Genomic DNA, 16,155 nt, shown 5'->3' with positions numbered 1-16,155 from the left:
TATTGTCTCTATACTCCACATAAAGACCCTGAGGCCCAGAAAGGCCACCTCCTTACTGACTTACTGTCACACTGTATTCTGCTTGTCTGTATACCCAGCTGATTGTAAGCTCCACGAGAGCAGGGACTGGTCCACTTTGTTCATTCTAATAGCCCCCAGTGCACAGTGCACGCCTGAGGCATAGCTGGCACTCAGTAAATATCTGCTGGTTGTTCTGGTTCTTTATTAAAGGTAATTAACAGACACTTAGTAAAGGCAGCAGAATTTGAACTCAGATCTCCAAGGCCCATTCTCCTGTCTTGGTCTGCCCCTCTGCACAGAGTCCTCATCACTGACAGCTGCTGGGGCAGTCCACGGGGCCCTCCTTGGGACTGGGACACCCCGTGAGCCTCTCCCTAGGCTTTGTGTAGGATTGCATGCACAGGAAGGCAGAGGCAGCTGCAGAGAACAGGAGGGAGGTACGCAGGTGGGCGGTGTTCAGGGAAGCATGTCCGGGAGAACTTGTGATGAGCTACACCCTCTGGATTACACAGTGGAAGGAGGGGAAACCAGCAGTTAGGAGCAGAGCTGAGGATGGAATGCCAACAAGTCATTGCCTAAAAAAGCTACAGTCGTTCTCTTTCCAAGTCTGGAGGACAGCCCTTATGCAGAGGGCAGGGCCCTCTGATGTCACATCAGCTCTCTGCAGGTACCACTGTGGGTCCCTCTGGAGCTGTGCCATGCCCTTAATGATGTGATAAGTGGGTCCAGCAAGGCTTCTGGCTCAGGACCATAGCTGCATTTCGCTGCTCATAAAACAAGCTCTTCTAGGGCTGAAATACTGCACACAAAAGCCCAGCTTGGAATTTGAATAATCGTAGCTCGGTTCCATGCTGCAGCCATGTGCCTGTGTGAATGTGAAAACAATATTCTTCCAGACAATGGAGAGGGAGGGAGGATGGCGGGGCCAGTTAACTGGGCCCAGGTAAGATTTAAATATTTACTCGACTATAAACCCACAAAGCTTAGGCCATTGTACACCGAGTACAGCAGGGCACTATTTCCCTTACTCTTCAGGTTTTCTCCACTTCATAATTTTAGTTGTGCAACATGAATAGGGATAAAATTAATAATTTATATCAGACACTCATTAAAACAAAATTGTTTTGAATTCCTATGGCTCAATTTTGGCAAATCAGATGGAAAAGTCAAGGTGCAAGATGCAAAAGTATTCATCAGCATTTCCAAAGCAGTTTAGTTAGCATTTGCCAAGAAAGAACTCAGCAAGGTGCCTCCAGGATCAACTGGCTGCATTAACTGTGTGAACTTGTCAAGGTAGTTAACTTCTCACAGGTCCTCTCTGACCTTCCCTCCTTCTTATTCTATTGTTTGCATACCATTCATCTATCATCTCTTCTGTATAGTTCTACACTGCACGTGTGTCTCAGAAACCGTATTTTAAAACCAAAATAACAATAATAGTAATAGTACTTGTCTCCTACTCAATGTTAACTCCTTACTATATTATTACTACTAAGTGGTGATTAATATTATTCCTACTAAGGTAAAATTTGATATTATTATTCCTACGGTAGCCCTTTTGCTAGAAAAGATGTGAAACTGAAGCTAAAAATTCAGAAATTGGTGGATTGAGGAAGAAGCAGAAACTTTTCATTCAATAAACTTTTACTGATGCCTATCTGTGTCAACCTTTATGTCACAGATCTGAGTCAGTCAGTCTTGGCCTCCACGGAGCTCAGGCTGTGGGGGGGCAGCATGATGGGGGTGAGCAGAGAATGGTGAGGAGTCTGATCTGAGTATTCAAAGACTTCATGTTGTTGAAGAATGATTAAAAGTTTGGATAGCCTGCATATAGTCAAGGAGGGACATTTAGAATGGATTCAGCTGTCCTAGGAGCCACTGGGGGGTCCCCAACAATGGGGAAAGACCTGGAAAAGTTCGCTCATCTATAAAATGAGGATAATAACAGAATGCACCTCAGAGGGTTATTATGAGGATGAAGTACATGATCACTTGGAAAGTCTCTAGAATGATGTGTGACACTCAGAAAGCTCCATGTCAGTGGTAGCTGCTATTATGCTATTATAGTGATCCTCCCATACCTGCAATAGTGCCTGGCACATAAGAGACACTAAATAAAAATTTTAATGGGTAAATGAATGAGTAAATGGGGCAGTGAATGTCGTGGTGGAAAGAGCTCTGAACTAGACCTCAATTCTCATTCCACCTCCACTTCTAACTAGCCCCTGGGTAAATCACGTCACCTCTCTGGGCCATTAATTTTCCCATATGTCAATGAGGGGTGTCTGAACTTGATGGTCACCAAAGTTAATTTCAGCGTTAAAATATCACTCTTCTACCAAGTAATTAAGGGTATGAAGAAAATAGAGAAATTCATGTTTTACATGTTCTCTAGTTGAAGAAATTTAGGTAAAGGGTGTCACTAGTAAAGATAGAAAATTTGTCAAAGGAGTCAGGTTTTTAAGTATATTGAAATAGGATAAGTTCAACATTTTTAAAAGGTCTAATTGCACATATAATATATGAATCCATTCACTTAGTAAAACTTTTTAATGTTTTCTGTTTTTATTCTCTTTTCTTTTATGGTAAGATGTGGTGAGCTTGAGGTGGCAGTGGGTCATCCAAGCAGGGTGCCAGTAAGGTGGGCATGCCAGGTATGGGTATGAGAGCAAGGAGACAAAGATTTTTTCAGTGAGAAATTATATACCCAAGAGAAACCAACATCTGAGTTAAAACAAGTCCCCCAGATACCCCTGTAGGACTGACTGTTGTCACCAGCAGGCATGTGGTTGGTTAGACATTAGAGCAAGCACTGTGAAGGCACCGTGGCGGTGCAGACAAGCTGCAGGGAAGCTCGATGCCCAGAAGAGGTCCATGCCACAGCTACGTCCTGCCTCTCTAGTGTGGTGAACAGACTCCCTAATAGGTGACAGTGGCCACGGGGGAAGCAGGCTGAGAGGAAGTGACCATGTGACTTGTAGTCTGCGTCAATGGTACCAGCTTTGCATTCCATACAACCTGACTGGCCCATTTTGACTCAGGTGGGTTGGAAGTTTCTCAGGATGATTTGGCCTAAATGAAGCCCATCGTTCAAATCTGGGTTACACGTTCCGGGGCTTTGTGTTTGACCAATACGAAATACTGCCTGAGGCAGCAGCTGCCACCTTCACTGGCCTGTACTGCTCCAGGGCCATTGAGACCAGGCCTCCTGGAGCTGGTAACATGCTAAGCTTCCTCTTCAGGTTGCCCCCAATTCCACAGGCTGCCTAACAGTAGTCTAAGAGACTGAAGGAGGCACCTTGTGATAGGGCAGACACCCCTTTATCAGACATAAGGAAGAGTGCATCTGCCTCGTTCACTGGAAAAGTTAATAAGTGGAGAATCCTAAAAAAAAAGTGGTACATACTTTAATCACTTCATATTAATGAAAGAAACATTCATTTGACAGCTTTTTGAGATCAGGCCAAAGATTCTCTTTGCTTATGCATTCTAATAATTTGAGCTTCTTTTTTAAATAAACCACACTCAAAATAAACCATCCAGTTTGGGCATCTTTAAAGTGCATCAAGAATTTAAAAACACTTTGAAGCAATCTGTATGTTGACCCCTTTCAGATTTTTATTATTTTTTCCCATTTTATCTTACCTGTACCAGATTCATTAGCAATTGTCTCAGCCAACCTTAAACAAGTTGTTCCAAATCATTCAAATGGGTCTTCATAGAAACAACTCTCTCTTTTCACATTAACTTCATCAGTGCATGTAATATTTGAACTCACATTATTAAAATTACTGGTGTGCCCTAGTGGATCTGTGGCATCTTGCTGCACTGATGGACAGTGACTGCATTGGGGTATGGGTGGGGACTTGATAATATGGGTAAATGTAGTAACCACATTGCTTTTTCATATGAAACCTTCATAAAAGTCTATATCAAACCTTAATAAAAAATGTTTTAAATTATGAAATAAATAAATAATTACTGGTGTGCCTGGCATAAGCAGATTTGAGAACAAACACAACTGACTGTCATACATATACACCTCAACTGGTGTGAGCAGAAGTGTGGGCATACCAGAGAAGGCTGCTAGCCACAGGTTTCCAGCATATCATAGGCTGCCATCAACAAATTTTTCAGACCACATGAAGGAGGTTGGTTAATCCAGCCAAGAACTGACTTAATCTCCTACTGTAATTAGGTTGTCAGACAACAGGTCAGCCCCAGGTCCTCTCTGACCTTCCCGCCTGCTCATTCTGTTGGTCACATACCATTCATCTGTTGTCTCTCCTGGATAGTTCCACACAGCACTGGGAAAGGAGGGAGATACTGAAGAGGTAGAGGTAGGCAGAAAGGGGATGAAGGCCATGTGTAAGAAAGAATGCCCTGGCGACTGAGGTTAAGAGCCCTTCCTTGGCATGGAACGAGACCCAAACTGTCTTCCCTTTCCGCTGTTCACTCACTCCACCTGGCAGGCCAGGCCCGGGTGCGAGGTGCAGGGGTCCGAGTGTCCTCAAGTCTCTGGCCCTGAAGAGCCTCAGCCGAGAGCAGAGGGCAGCCTAGTAAACCCACAGTTACAGGGCACTGCAATTAAGTTCCGTGGTTAAAGATGGTAGATGCTATCCGGAACACAGCTGAGTCTTCAGAAATTCATAGGAAGCCAGATAGAGGGAAAGAAGAAAGAAAAGGGAAAGGCTTTCCATGCAGGGGACACATCCAGAAAGGTGGGGAGCTGAAAGGGGTGGGTAGCCTCACATGCCTGAGGGAGGGAGGGAAAAGGCTGGCCAGATATACAGAGATCAGGTCTTAGGGAACCAAACATGCCACCCTATGAAGCCACCCTATGACCTTTCTTCTGAGGTCACCGAGGAGTCGATGCAGGGAGTTTAGGCATGAGGGCAGGTCTTATTTGTGAAAGATCACCCTGATGGAGGAAGTCTGGGGTGAAACCAAGTGAGGAGGATGAAAGGGAGTTGTCAGGGCTGGAAGATGGGGTCCTCGTCTGATCCTAACCTGCGGAAAGAGTCCTAGAGGTCAGGTGTCATGACTTCCATATGTAAACAGCGCGGCGCTGGGCACCTAGAAAGGACTGGCTGGCTGGACGAGTGGATGGACGAATGGATGGATGGATTTAGGATTGCACCACAGGGCTCATTTTGTATGTGTTGTAATTTCTCTTCTTCCCTCAGCCATCTACCTCTGTAAGAGGACGATGCAGAATAAAGCCAGGCTGGAATTGGCAGATTATGAAGCGGTAAGTCTGATTATTTTCCAGGATAGGTGTGGGAGGAGAGCACAAACATACCTGCAGCTCTGTGTCAGCTTCTGTTTCTCCTTTTTACTCTCCCTGACACCTTTCAGACAGTGGAAAGGAGGAAATCTCTTCTGTTTCTCCTCCTTTTTCTCAGACCCTTAGCACTGCAATACAAGTGCATCTTTATAAAGAACTCTCAAAACTCAGCAACAAGAAAACAAACAACTCAATTTAAAAACAGTCCAAGGACTTGAACAGACACTTCACCAAAGAGGACATAAGGATGACAAATAAGCACATGAATAGATGTTCAATACCATTAGCTGTTAGGGAAAAACAGAGTAAATCCACCATGAGATACCTCTACACACCTATTTGAGTGGCTAAAATCTAAAAGTACTGATAGTGCCAAATGGGAAGGCAGAATGGCACAACCACTGTGGAAAAAGCTTTGGCAATTTCTTATGGAATTAAACATATACTTACCTTATAACCAAGAAATCCCACTCCCACATACATTCCTTAGAGAAATCATAACTTATGCCCACACAGAACTTGTCCATAGCAGCTTTATTTGTGATAACAGAAAGCTCAAGATAACCCAAGGGCACTTTAACAGGTAGACGGTTAAACAAAGTGTGGTACGTCCATACAACAGACTAACATCTGCAATGAAAAGGAGCAAGCTACCGATACACACAACCATTAGATGAGCATAAAGGACATTATCTTGAGTGAAAGAAGCCAGACTCAAGATGATAAACTGCGCGATTCCACTTAGGTGACATTCTTATAAATACAAAACCATTATGAGGGAAAAAATAGATCAGTGGTTGCCAGAAGTTATGAGTGGGGGTAGGATGTGGCTATGAAGAGTAGTATAGGGATTTTTTGAGGATGATGGAATACTCTATATTCTCATTCTGATGGTGGTTCCACAAATCTAATCTGTATATGTGTCAAAATTCTTTGAGCTGCTCATCAAAAGGGGGGGTAGGCAAATGTACATTTATTTAATTTACCATATGATAATTTTTAAATCCACTATATGATAATTTTTTAATTGCATTATGTCCAAGTCCCTTGTACTTGGCAGTAGATGCAGAATTTAAGGACCAAATTCAATACAGAAGATATATGTCATATGAAGTATATACTTTCCCAGCTTTCCTCTTCTTCCACCTTCTTTCACAGGATTTGAATCCTTGCAAAGATTAGAGGCCCTACCACACGCATATCCACTCCCATTGAACAGAGCCAAAGCACAGAGAACTTGAAGACTCACAGATAATTTTTTTAAATATTATAAATTGTAGGTTGCAGACTCTTTCCGCCAAACCAAACTTCAAGGGTCACAGAGAAACTGAGAGATTGATCATATTTTCACATACCCTCCAGAGGAGGCATTACTGAGCCATGAAATGACTGAAGGGGCAACAGCTCAGAGGAGGGACAACATTAGGGGAGTGAAGAATCCTTCCCCAGATACTCCAGCATTGACAGTACCTTCAAACGTCCCTCCCACATGGGCGGCCTCAATCTTCCAACACAAGCATGAGGCCCACTTCAGCAGGTCTTGTCATTCTTGAGTACCTGTGCTCAAGCCAACCAACCCAACGGAGACTCTGCTCCCCTCTCCACAGCCCAGGGGCAATGTGCATGCCCCCGAAGAGCAGGACCAGTGCATGGCCCTCCACCCTGCTGACCCCACTGGCATCACAGGCTTGTGAATGGGGGAGAACAGTCCTGGAGGAGGTGGGGCAAGAGTGTCCCTGAGCCTCGGGACCTGGCTAAGGAACAGTGGGAGCCCTTAAACATAAATATGTTGGAACAGTATGAGCTTCCCAAACCAACCCTAGCATGGCCGTCCCATGGGGCTGAGATCCTGCCCACCCAGTCCTGCCCCATCTGCCCTCTTATGTGCCAGCAGTACCCCTCTTGCAGAAGACTGCTATCTTACTACGCACACCCCATGCAGGGCACTTTAACTTCGACAGGACTACATCCCTTCCCTAACACACCCTCCAGAAAAGACCGACTGCAGAAGCATGTGGTCCCTCCATCCTGTGTCTCTCTTTCCCATATTTTCCATATTTTAGAAAAGGTCCTAAACAGAAATAAGACAGCATCAACTCTGATATATTTTATTCAGTTTTCTCTTGTCTTGCCATATAATATTCTGCTTTGGTATTTGTAAAGGATATGGCATTAAGATGTTCTTTCAGGTAGAAGTTCTGTCTAAGAGTGGTTAGAAACTGAAAAAGCACTCTGTTTTCAAAATTCAGTAGTTGTATACATTTTTCTGATCACTTATTCTCTTTGTAAAAACAAAAATCAGCAAAGATAGGAGAGAAAATAACCTGCAGTGCTTTTCCCTTAAGCTTTTTTCTGTGCATATGTTTTTTCTTTACAAAAAAACTTGAATTATACCACATTATTATGTAAGCTGCTTCTTTCCCCAATCATATACTCTAAGTATGTTGGGAATCTTTACATGTCAGCAATACTAATCTACATTACCATTTTTAATGGCTGCCTAGTATTCCATGGTATAACTGGGTCATAATTTATACAACTACTCTCCAGTAGACTGGCATTTAGACATTATGAGTGGAAGAATAAAAGAGACCTTTTTTTGAGGTATTTATACACCAAGCCTTGGTAACAATTGAGTTTACATGTATTGATCTTCAGCTGAAGCTCTTCTATATTAATAATCCAGTAATGAGGATAATCAATTCATGTTGGCATGAGTTCTATGAAAATACATAGCATAATGTGGGCTCTTGCCTTTGCATTCTATCAGAATTAGGCAGATCATTAAGGGATCTGTCAAATGCCCCTCTTCATTGTCCTATGGTGCCACTAGGTAAGCCTACAGACCTAGAGAAAAGGTTTCTCCTTTCTTCTTCTAAGAGCAACTCTGAATAACTTTTCTCTTTTCCTGTTTTGGGGCTTTCTTTTCATGAACATCACAAACATAGACACTCCCTTGTTTCCCACTTTTGAATCCAGACCTTCAAAGGGATCAATGCCAGGTCCTCTGCGTCCTCCTTTCCAGCCACCTTGCCAGCCCCCTGCTTGCTGGAAAATGAGTCCTGAGAAATCCATTCTTGGTTTTGCTCTCTGCAATGTCCAATAGGTTGCAAAGACCTGCTTCTCCCTTCCCCAGATCCTGCGTGAATAGCCACAAACCATTCTCCCTGTCTTCAGTGGCCTTTATGACAAATGCTGTGTGAGTTGTGTTCTTGTAAAACACTCAAGAAAAGAGGAATCAGTGAGCCACAGAGACTTCAGGCTTAATGGGTGTGTAAATGAATATTAATAGTTCTGTTCTGTACAGCAGGGTCTGGTGCAAAGTCAAATTGCGTTCATATCCAGAGGATTTAAAGTGGGGCCCTGCTATTTTGTTGGGAGTAACCAAAATAGATGGCTGCCTTGTAGAAAGCATAGATGGTGGTGTGCAAACTTACAATGATTAATGCCTTCTTGTTGATTTCCATTTCTCATTAGGAAAACTTAGCAAGACTCCAGAGGGCCTTTGCAAGGAAGTGGGAATTCATCTTTATGCAAGCAGAGGCACAAGTCAAGTAGGTGAACTTAACAGACACCCTTGAAAAGAGAAAATGGCTCTCTGGAATTTGGAGGTTGTGTAAGTGGAATTGCCAAAGTGGGGTTCCAGTCTACAGCCAGCCAACTGTGGTTAGATACTGTCATCTCTCATGAAGGCAACTGAGTAGAAATCAAAATCAGGATAGATAAGTTTCATCTTTGTAACCAAGGCACACTAAGGTAATTTCAAAAGCATGTGTTCCAGGGGGCAATGGGGTTCCTTCCAAATGTACAACTCTAGTTAAAGGAAGATCTGTCCATTTCCCTAAGAGAGTTCCAATTATTCTTCTGTGCTCAGAGGCTGAACAACATCAGACCCACTTTACCTGTAGGTCTGGAGATACTGTCTTCATAGGAAAACGTGCTGGAATTTCAGGAAGCCAACAAGTAGTCCCTCCCCACAATCTCCCAGAGGAGGGGTTCAGAACCAATCAAAAGTAAGGCACAGAAGCCTGCCATTTGGAGTCCAAAATGTCAGATTATTACTGACAATAGCTAGATCATAGGACATGATTGTGGACCTGGGACCACAGGTCTTTACCCTGGAACTAAACTCACCCATCCTGAGCAGACCTGGATATCTATCGGATTCCCCTGCTACACCCCTGTTGCCAGGGCAGAGTTGAGCCCTGTAAGTTTACCGTATGCAGAGAACCTGCGATGTCCTGAGACATCTCAGATGTCCTGAGAACAGGCTGGCCCAGACCGGACCCCAGAACGACTGAACCGAGCTTCCTCAATGTCTTCTTTCAAATCTGCCTATAAGTAAAATCACTCTTCCTCCCCTGGAGGACAAGATGAAAGGAGCAAAGTTGGAATGTTTTTCCCTTTCTTCCCCCTCCCAGGGAAGATAGTGGAAATTCCTTCCTCTCTTAAGAAACATGAGAAGTGGGCAGTAAATGTCTCCCAGCCCACAAACAGTTGCCAACCAGATCCTTTTAATTCTGGTAAATGGAGCTGCTCAGGTAGAGTTCTCTTAGCCTTTCCAGCGATGGTCTGATGCAGCAGAAAGTATTAACCAAAGAAATTGGACAGAGGAGAGGTGGGAAAGGGATGCTGAGCTGAGGGGAGGCAGGACCCCTCCTCTGGGCCCGCCTGCACCTGAACAGACCCTCACAGTCCCTGGGCAGGTTTGCAGCCTGTGGCCTAGGGCTGGGTCTCACACTGTACGGGTGGACTCTGATCACAGGTATGGTCAGAGTCGGAAATGACGTGAGGCCACTGGTGTGCACGGCGCCACTGATCACACCCTCCTTCTGCAGCCTCAGCCCCCACCCCCCACTGCTCCTGGGATTCTACACACCTGCCCACCACACTGGTGCTCCAGGCAGCTGGACAAGCCCGGGTCCCAGAGGAAGGAGAAAGCAGGAGGGCGGGAGAGTGAGTGAGAAGGTGGCAGAATTGAGGCTATGTACTCAGAAGCCACTGGGAAGACAAGAGGAGTGCTAATTTGTAATTTCAGGATCACACAGCATCGCACGGTATAAAAGGACAGAAATTGTCACTTTGTACATATATGGTATTTCTCGATTAACTTTTTTGATTAACTCTGTGATTGCATTATAATTGTGGGCCATTTAAATACACAGTAATTATCACAAAAATCACGGGGTGATTATAGTTTATTTCAGTCCAGTAAACTAAAATGCTCCCAAGAGAACCAAGAACCAGAAGCTACACGGCAATTAATCTGAGTTCCTTTTTACATAGAGAATATGAAGTAATACAGGCTTCTTTTTAAAAAGCTTCTTCTTATCTATGTTCCTGATCAGAACATAAAGCATCTGTCTTTGTCACCTGTAATTTCCCCCTCGCAATTTGCACCTCCCCCAGCTGAGGCCAGTGATATTTGTGTTCTGGATCACGTCACACATGAGGGCTATTACTCTGCTTTTAGAAAGCATTTAAGTGACTTTTATAACACATAATTGCAGCATTTTGAAAGCATTTCTACTGATTGTGAATCTAAAGCAAACTTTAAAGTTTGAGGATAAAACTTTACAAGCCTATGGTTATATTCCTTCCTATAATTTAATAGGTAGAATCTCCTTTGATGGGGGACTTATCAGTGGGTAAGTCCATTCTTAATCATGTAAATCTTAATCATTCAAACCGACAGTGCATATTTGTTCCCTCCATGTTCATTCCACATGCACAGTCATGGGCAATCTAACCTAAAACAAGTTCTCTTATCATGCATGGACTTCTTGAGGTTTCCTTAAGGGAATTGTCCCCCCAGACGTTAGAGCTCTGTAGAGAGCAGGGACCACATGGTGGCAACAGCCCGTGTGTATTAACTAACACTCCTAGAAACAGGAGCAGAGAACTGGCACAAGGGCCAAGGAGGGAAAACAGAAGACAACATCCTCTGATTTGCTTTCTTAACTCTTTCAGGATTGATCGGAAAAAGGACAAGACAGAAAGGAAAATTCTGGATAGTCAAGAACGGGCCTTTTGGGATGTCCACAGGCCAGTGGTAAGAAAACTCTGCTTGGTTCTCCAAGTTCTTTATTTTCAATTTTCCCTCTCTTCACTTGAAAGAAAAGACTGTCTTTAGCCACCAGGTGTCTCATTCTTAAGAAAATTGCTAAGCTTTGTGAAATTGGTTTGCCATTCAGTCAGTATAATCTCAGCAGATTTTCTGGATGTTATGTCAGTTTCCCCTTTTAAAAATTACCCACCCATGAAAACACAGAACTGGAAAAGGGGAGTTGTGAGAATTCCACCTGGGGACCTCTGGGCCCCAGAAGTTTACAGCCCCACATTAAGTAATTTCCATTTCGACTCTCGTTCAACTTCAAGTCTCAGAATACTCTATCTCCAGTGCAGCTGGTTCTCATTACTCACGGTCGTTCTGTTCTGTTCTACAAAGTGGTCCCCAATGCTGAATTAGCGAATGCTGAGCCATTATCCTGGGAGACAAACAGGGTGAGCCCCTGCAAGCCTCCAGTCACAGTATTTTCATCAACTGATCGACACATAACCTTTTTTAAAGCGTGTTTCTGTTTAAAGACACCTTTTTAAAATAACTGTTGATTCATTAACATTGAGTTCACAACCAACAGCACTGCAGCTCATGGGTGAGGGAAGCATATCTACCACATCTCTCTGCTCCTCAAGGCAGATCACAACCTTCTTGCACTTAGGAACACAGCACAGCACTTCAGCACTACACGTGGGCTACTTTTTAAACAGCAACATTACCAACAAAAAAGCATAGAAATGTGAAAAACATGGTGCTGAGTAGACTGTGAAAAGGGCACTGGTTTATAGTAAGAGATGAAACAAGAAGACAGGGTACCAGCTGGTTCAGCCTTGCTGGGAACATGCACATCAGGCAACTCAAAATTTTTGCTGTTCTGTGCACATCCACAAAGGACCATGAATATACCACAAGTATTGATTTGGGGGTTGCAGATAAATTCTAGCAAGAAGGCAAATAATGGGTTTGATTGTATTTCTAATTTCATATTATTAAAACAAACCTTGCATTTTCCTCAAGAATTGTAACTAAAATGAATAAATGGTCCACCTTCCTTAAGGCTGATTAAAAACAAAACCAAAGTAATAATTCCCCAACCTGGCCCTGGAGTGTTTTTAGATGTTTAGGTATGTGAAATAAAAAAGCTTATAGCTGAAGCGATCTTGCCATTTTGAACAAGTTTATTCTTATAAACTACACACTACACCCTCTACACATCATCCTTAGCTAGTATGAGGTAAGCTTTTATGCTTCGTTTGAGAACTCTGTCTGGAAGAACACATGTTAACAGCAAACATCTTTGTAGAAAGAATTGTAAATGGCAAAAGGGAGATCATCGTGTAATGGGAAAGATAGAGATTGGTTCTGATGGTGTCACGTGGGTCAAATTGGAAGGTGTGATTTTCACTTTGTAATTTATACGATGCTTTTTTTTTTCTCAGCCGGGCTGTGTGAACACAACGGAAATGGATATCAGAAAATGTCGTCGCTTGAAAAACCCGCAAAAGGTTAAAAAGGTCCGCTGGTGTAGCTGAATTAAAAATCCTTGATCCAAATAGCCTTTCCATTTCTGGAAGTATTCAAACAGTAATTTGCTGTTTGTTAATCCTACCCCCATTTCATCCTTTGAAACTATTTCATTAATTCATTCTGCAAATATTTGTGGAGTGGCTGATGTCCCCTTGGTGCTGTTCTTGCTGCTGAAATTCAGAGGCAAGTCCTCACGAAGCCCACAGCCTGGCTGCGTGAAACCAGACAACAGGCAACAGTCGGGGCGGCTGCGCTGGGCAAGTTCAGACGGTTTCAAGAGCGCCAGGAGGGAACGCAGGCTGTGGGCTTCCCAGGAGCTCCCAGAGCAGGCCCACTGTGCTGTGGCTGTAGGCAGGAGGCTGGCAGGAAAGGAAACTAAAAAAACAAAAAGTATCAAAACCCCATAGGTGAAGACAAGCTTGGAACTTTGAAAGTCTTTTCCAATACAGCTCAATGGATATAGCCCAGCCTCCCATCACCATTTGCCCACCAGTGAATCGTGCTTCATTGTCCTGGAAGGGGCAGTGGCCATGGCAAACCCAAGGGCGCCACTCAGTCTGCCCCACAGTGGGTACATCCCACCCGCGCATCGGTGCCCAGGACATAGCATGGGAGAACATGTCGTATTCAGTAGTATCAGCTTCTCAGATCTACTTATATATTTTATTCTTCATTGAGATAATGATGCCCACGTGTTTTACTTTATCATGTTAGTCTTAAAAATGTCTTCATTTAATATTTAAAGGCCCCCTAATTCATCCAGAATTTCATGAAGCCCATATCGACCCTATCTGAGCCCTTCTTGATTTTACAGACTTCACCTATTACATTGCATACCCTCCAGGGTTTTGTTTCTTTCTCAAAGCAATTATCTTTAATCCGTCTCTAACACAAGCAACTGCTTAAAAAGCAACCATAGCTGTGGGCATGTGGAGAAACTGAGGCCAGGAAACCAGCTTACAAGGAAAAATTCTGAACCCCTGCCATCACAGTATTGTACCAGAAGGGCATGTCGTCTGCTGACCAACAGAAAATCTAAAGGGGATCCTTTGTACTTAATCTTCAGCCTTTGTTCACCCCAGAATCCCCTAGGGCATTTGATAAAAGTGCAGATTCCCAAACCCCACTCACAAAGATTCTGATTCAGTAGGTCTGGGGTGGCGCTCAGCAATGCACCTCCTCTCCAACTACTCCCAGCTGATCCCCTGCAGGTGGCCAATGGACTATATTTGGAGAGACACATATAAGGAGACTGTTTCAGCTCTGTAAAAGGGAGGATTTTCTAACAGTGGGAACCTAAAGATGGAAGGAGGTATCTCCAGAGGCAGAGTTCCGATCATTGGGAAAATTCAAGCAGAGGCTGATCACTTACTATAGGGATGTCACAGAGCGGATTGGGGGCAACGGATGGGCACTTGAACTACCTGGCCCCTAAGGCCCCCTTCAGCTCTGAGGGTGTGTGATTGTATGTTCTTGCTTCCTCTCTAGTCAGTGTATGGCGTCACTGAAGAGTCCCAGTCGCAAAGTCCTGTGCACGTACCCAGTCAGCCAATCAGGAAAACCACAAAAGAGGACATCCGGAAACAGGTGAATGAATTGACTGCTGCACTCACAGGGACGTGGCCAGTTTGGAAACGCTTTGAATATTCACCTCTGAAGGTTGAGTGTGCTTTGAGGTCCTGCAAACCAGAGTGGAACCCAGCTGTGGATGACTGGAAACTTTTGAGTCTGTGTGTGAACGGCCCATGGAAGCTTGAGAGGAAAAATTCTCTGAGTTCCCCCAGCAGTTATTAGAGAAGGACATAAATGAGTTATCCCAGTGCTTGGGGGGGACACCACAGTGGAGTTTTCCTGGGAGCTAAAGGAGGGGAGGGACTGACATCCTAGGGTCCTTAAAGTTGGACGCACTTCCAGAGTAAGCCAGCTCAGGATCACCAACTTTGTTGCTGTGATTCAGAAGGAGAGTTTACGAATAAACAAAGCCATTTTAGCATTGCTTAATGAATTACTCAATAAATTACTACATTTCGGCATTATTTAGTTAATGCCATTTCAGCCTTATTAGGTCCAAAATTATCTACCTTCATGAAGAGGAGTTAATTGGTCAACCCAGGTCAGCAGACTGTGGCTAATTACATTCTCCTGTCTGGGGTTTACTGGTAATGAAGTAACTTTAGGGTCTACTCTTTACATTATGGTTTCCTGGTTCCTGGGGGTGAGGGGCACTGAAAGGAGGTGTTTGGATCTTGGTGGGAATACAGGATTTGGATTGCTGGGTGAAGGGGAAATTTTTTTTTAGTTTTTGGAAATTATTTTAGGTCTTAACACCGCTGTTCTATCTTTCCCCAGATAACATTCTTGAATGCACAGATTGACAGACACTGTTTAAAAATGTCCAAAGTGGCTGAAAGGTATGTTTCCCCTCAATAACAGTACTGCTTTCTTCTAATTTAACAAAGAGAAATGTTATGGGGTTATGGCTAAAAAGTGGGGACAATGCCAAGAGGCAGACCATAGTCATTTCTTAAACGGATGAGTGGAAAAACCACAGGCCCCCTGTGAGTACAGCTAAGATAGCAGCCCTCCCTTGAGTGATGACAAGAAATGTTCTGTTGCTAAAGCTTTTCACGGGGTGGCCACGGGACCTTGTCAATCAAGAAAGAATGTCCTTAAAAGCTACAGAATGCACTTTTGCCTTCAGCCTCTTGATTAATTCAGATGGAATTGCTCCCTTTTCGGCTATAAAACGCCCAGATTCACTTTATAGGGAGAAAAGAAATTATGTGTGTCCTTTGAGGAGTGGCCTGTGCAAATAGGTGGGGACAGGGCCATTGGAGGCGTTCCGCCTCCACACACCATCAGCCACGGAACTGCATCACATCAGCTGTAAAGGAAATATTTGGCACCTCCAGCCTGGCTTCCACTGGAGCGTGTGTGTACAATCTGCACCAGGGGCTGGCTCCACTCCAACTCCTTTAACTCGTGGGAGACTCATTTTGTCACCTAAGTGGTCTGTTTGGGGAACTCTCAGGGAATAGGGGAGGCTGCCTAGGGAATCTGCATGGAATAAATCTGATCAGGCAGACCCCAAATGGAATGTTTATTCATCTATATGCCACTATTAAAGAAATGACCAATATCTGAAGGATCGAGGGCTTACGAGGGTCTTAGGGTTTATTGGAGATCAGAGTAAAGTGGGTCCTGTAAGCCCAGCTCACACAGGGAGTTGACTTTGTGTTCAACCTGTGAGCCTTTCCCT

The 16,155-nt window shown here is 43.9% G+C and overlaps 1 protein-coding gene across 5 annotated transcripts in view; it reads left to right on the top strand.

Moving 5' to 3' along the window:
* Positions 1-16,155, top strand: part of RGS6 (regulator of G protein signaling 6) — a 537,833-nt gene that overhangs the window by 452,453 nt on the left and 69,225 nt on the right. For all 5 annotated transcript variants that reach the window (XR_005030466.2, XM_036913306.2, XM_036913305.2 and 2 more), the window contains exons 7-12: positions 5,208-5,272; positions 8,786-8,862; positions 11,279-11,360; positions 12,809-12,883; positions 14,385-14,483; positions 15,246-15,307. Coding sequence is in view for 4 of the 5 variants with exons in the window: in XM_036913306.2 (XP_036769201.2) it covers positions 5,208-5,272; positions 8,786-8,862; positions 11,279-11,360; positions 12,809-12,883; positions 14,385-14,483; positions 15,246-15,307 (460 nt within the window). In the remaining variant the exon portion in view is untranslated. The remainder of the gene's footprint in view (positions 1-5,207; positions 5,273-8,785; positions 8,863-11,278; positions 11,361-12,808; positions 12,884-14,384; positions 14,484-15,245; positions 15,308-16,155) is intronic.

The sequence above is a fragment of the Manis pentadactyla genome, chromosome 11 (genome assembly GCF_030020395.1).
Source record: "Manis pentadactyla isolate mManPen7 chromosome 11, mManPen7.hap1, whole genome shotgun sequence".
NCBI classification, from domain to species: domain Eukaryota; kingdom Metazoa; phylum Chordata; class Mammalia; order Pholidota; family Manidae; genus Manis; species Manis pentadactyla.
This window is presented reverse-complemented; position numbering and strand designations above follow the sequence as displayed.